Source organism: Cyprinodon variegatus, unplaced genomic scaffold, assembly GCF_000732505.1.
Source record: "Cyprinodon variegatus isolate N-32 unplaced genomic scaffold, C_variegatus-1.0 Scaffold22, whole genome shotgun sequence".
NCBI lineage: Eukaryota > Metazoa > Chordata > Actinopteri > Cyprinodontiformes > Cyprinodontidae > Cyprinodon > Cyprinodon variegatus.
Window position 1 is genome coordinate 236,893 of NW_015150475.1, and position 2,852 is coordinate 239,744.

General features: G+C 35.4%; 1 protein-coding gene across 1 annotated transcript in view; it reads right to left on the reverse strand.

The window, feature by feature from the left end:
• Positions 1 to 2,852, reverse strand: part of LOC107095227 (multiple PDZ domain protein-like) — a gene marked incomplete at its 3' end in the record, with an annotated part of 69,523 nt that overhangs the window by 60,185 nt on the left and 6,486 nt on the right. Inside the window, exon 3 of the mRNA XM_015391231.1 lies at positions 1,243 to 1,409. Coding sequence (XP_015246717.1) covers positions 1,243 to 1,409 — 167 coding nt within the window. The remainder of the gene's footprint in view (positions 1 to 1,242; positions 1,410 to 2,852) is intronic.

The following is a 2,852-nucleotide window of genomic DNA, read 5'->3' on the forward strand; positions in this document are numbered from 1 at the left end:
GGATGGATGGATGGATGGATGGATGGATGGATGGATGGATGGATGGATGGATGGATGGATGGATGGAATTTTATGTAGGGTGAGGAGTGGTTATCACTCTTAAGAAAAAGTGCTCCAATGTAATTCAATGGCTTCAATAGGTAACAAGTAATTGTATTAAGTTTCCCCAACTTATGTTAAGTTGTTAATGTATAAATGAAATGTATTAAGTAAGATCAAATTGATTCAATTACTTGTTACCAATTAAATCAATCAATTTAAGTTGGAGCTGCCTTTTCTTTTTTCTTTGCCTTTTCTTTCTTTTTCAAGAACTACTGATTAAAACACTTGACAACTGGGCATTTAGGGGCTCGTTATGCAAACACAGAAAACAATAGTATAGCTGCAATATAGTTGTACTTTTTTAACAATATTTATAATTTTAATGTATTTACTGTAAATAAACAATCATTGTTTACCGTCTGTATTTTGAAACCAGGGTATTATGACTTAACTTTACCATGCCATAAGAATCTGTAACTGACCTATGCCTATTTAAGACAATAGGAAAAATGTGTCCCTCAGTAGAATTCAGATCAGTACATTTACATAGCCTTTGAGGCTCTAGCTTCCCTGCTGTCATAAGTAAGATTAGACTGACAAATCCAATCAATTGATGAATATTCTTTAGATCGAAATAAAAAAAAACCTACCTAAAAATAAAATGTTTACTAATATACTTTTTTAAGTGATGTGGGGAGTGTGTTTCTTACAAAATGTTTTTTAAATTTGTCATTTTTGAATTATGTACGTTTACAGAATATTTCCATTTCTATATTCTTTAAGTATCGCGTATATGAAAAGTGTAACCTAAAGTTTTAACATTAACAAACAACATAAAGGTTGAAAATGTTCAGCAGGAGAACTTTGGAGACACAATGGAAACCAAAAAGCATAGGGCAGCTGACTTAGCAAATACAGATGGTGATTTTATTCTATATCATGCTTTAGTGACACCTGCAAAACACACATGACACATTAGGTAATAGCTTATGACAGTAATACAGACACTTTCTGCCAATTTGTGATCATGACAAGCACCATCGATCCCTCCCACACTCTAACACAGCTTTAGGGGTAAAGCTTAGGTAAGCTGATTACTCATCTAGTTTGCTTCCTGAATTCAGTATTTTATCTACCTCTTTCCCCTACTGTACCATTTAATATAAAACAAAAACCCACACACTGAGGCTTGTGCTATACCTTCACTGAGGGCTTTGGCTCAGTTTTCTGCAAACTGAGTATGTGCAGGAAGAGAGGGCTTTGCAGGACAGTCTTCAGCACAGACAGTTTCTCCTGAGTGGGAGCCTCCCCTCGCTCCTTCAGTTTGGCTTGCAATCTTTCAACAGCTTCCAAAGCACACTGAGCATCTGAAACAAAAATTGATTTTCAAGGCCAGGATTAGAGAGTCTAGTTTCACCAGGTTACAAAACAACAGCAAGACAACTTTAAGAGTAAGAACATAGTTATCATTAACCTCACGAATCTAAATGATCATTCAGAAACACCAGGAAATAGCTTTAAGTTTTTCTGTTTCTTAATTAGTTAAATTGAATCTAAACGAGTTCTGCAGTGCAATAATCCAAGTCAATTACTGTGTAGCCTTTCCTTAGCTCTCTATTGAGCAGGTATTTTTATATGTAAAGGAAACATATTCCAGGACATTGCAACTTTTTTAATGCTTTTTTTGCACTTTATACAATCCTTTTATATTGTCTGTTGAATTTTGATCTTTAATGGCATCTTGCTTTAACTCTTTGTACTCTATATAGGCTACTGGAACCAGAATTTCCCTTAAGGAGTAATCCCAAGGGATAAATAAAGTTAAGACTAAGTCTCTGAGACTAAATGAGTTATATTAAGATACATTTACCTTATCTTTTAGTTAGGATGTCATTATAATTCAGATTATGAAAAATGAGTTTATATTAGGATACCAGTAGTTCATAAAAGACATCTTCTTTTTAAATGAGATTTTCTTGTAAAAGTGTTATTTGTCACTGCAAAGCTCTTTTGGTATAGTATCTATCTCAGATTAAAGTTTGGACTTTAACTTCCCTGTGGCAAAACATTTTCTTCCCTCTTTATATCTACTATCTTGTTTATGAGTGGCATGACAAAACATCAGCTCTGCTCCAGCTCTCAGACAGATGAAGTGCTATATGTATGACCCTTGACAACAAGTCTCTGGTTTCCCAAAGACTTGTTGGCTTCATTGAAATCAGCATCTGACATGGAGCTGCTGAGATATGAATTATATAAATCATCCATTTACAGAGATTTTGAATTTTGTTACACTGTAAAATAAAAATGGTCTCATACTTGTGCATCTGGGTGGAGTTGGGCTGGAAGCAGCTGATTGGTACACCTTGGACAGGTCACCAGTCCATCATTAATAACACAGAACATGTCAACATGTTTACCCTTACGTAGACTAAAAGGTATAACGGAGGATTTTTGTGAAATGTTGAAAAGACCTGCCCTCTCAACGTTTAAAAAAAATGCACATGCAGTGAGAGCGTGCACAAGCCCATTTCTCCTCGTGAACGCTGTGTTTAAAAGTTGCTGTTTGCATTGCTCATACAGGCTTATTTTCCAAAAGGAGATGTGCTGTTTCTCCACTATGTGAGATTCTTCACCAGAAGTGAAAATAGGGACGAGCACGTAGGATGGCCTGACAATTAGGAGGACTTATTTTGATTATCCATCCGGACAAAGAACATCCTCCACTATACCTTTAAGGAAAATTTATATACACCATGTTTTTGGACCGAGCACTCAAAGAGAACCCATGGGTACATAGAGAAAATATA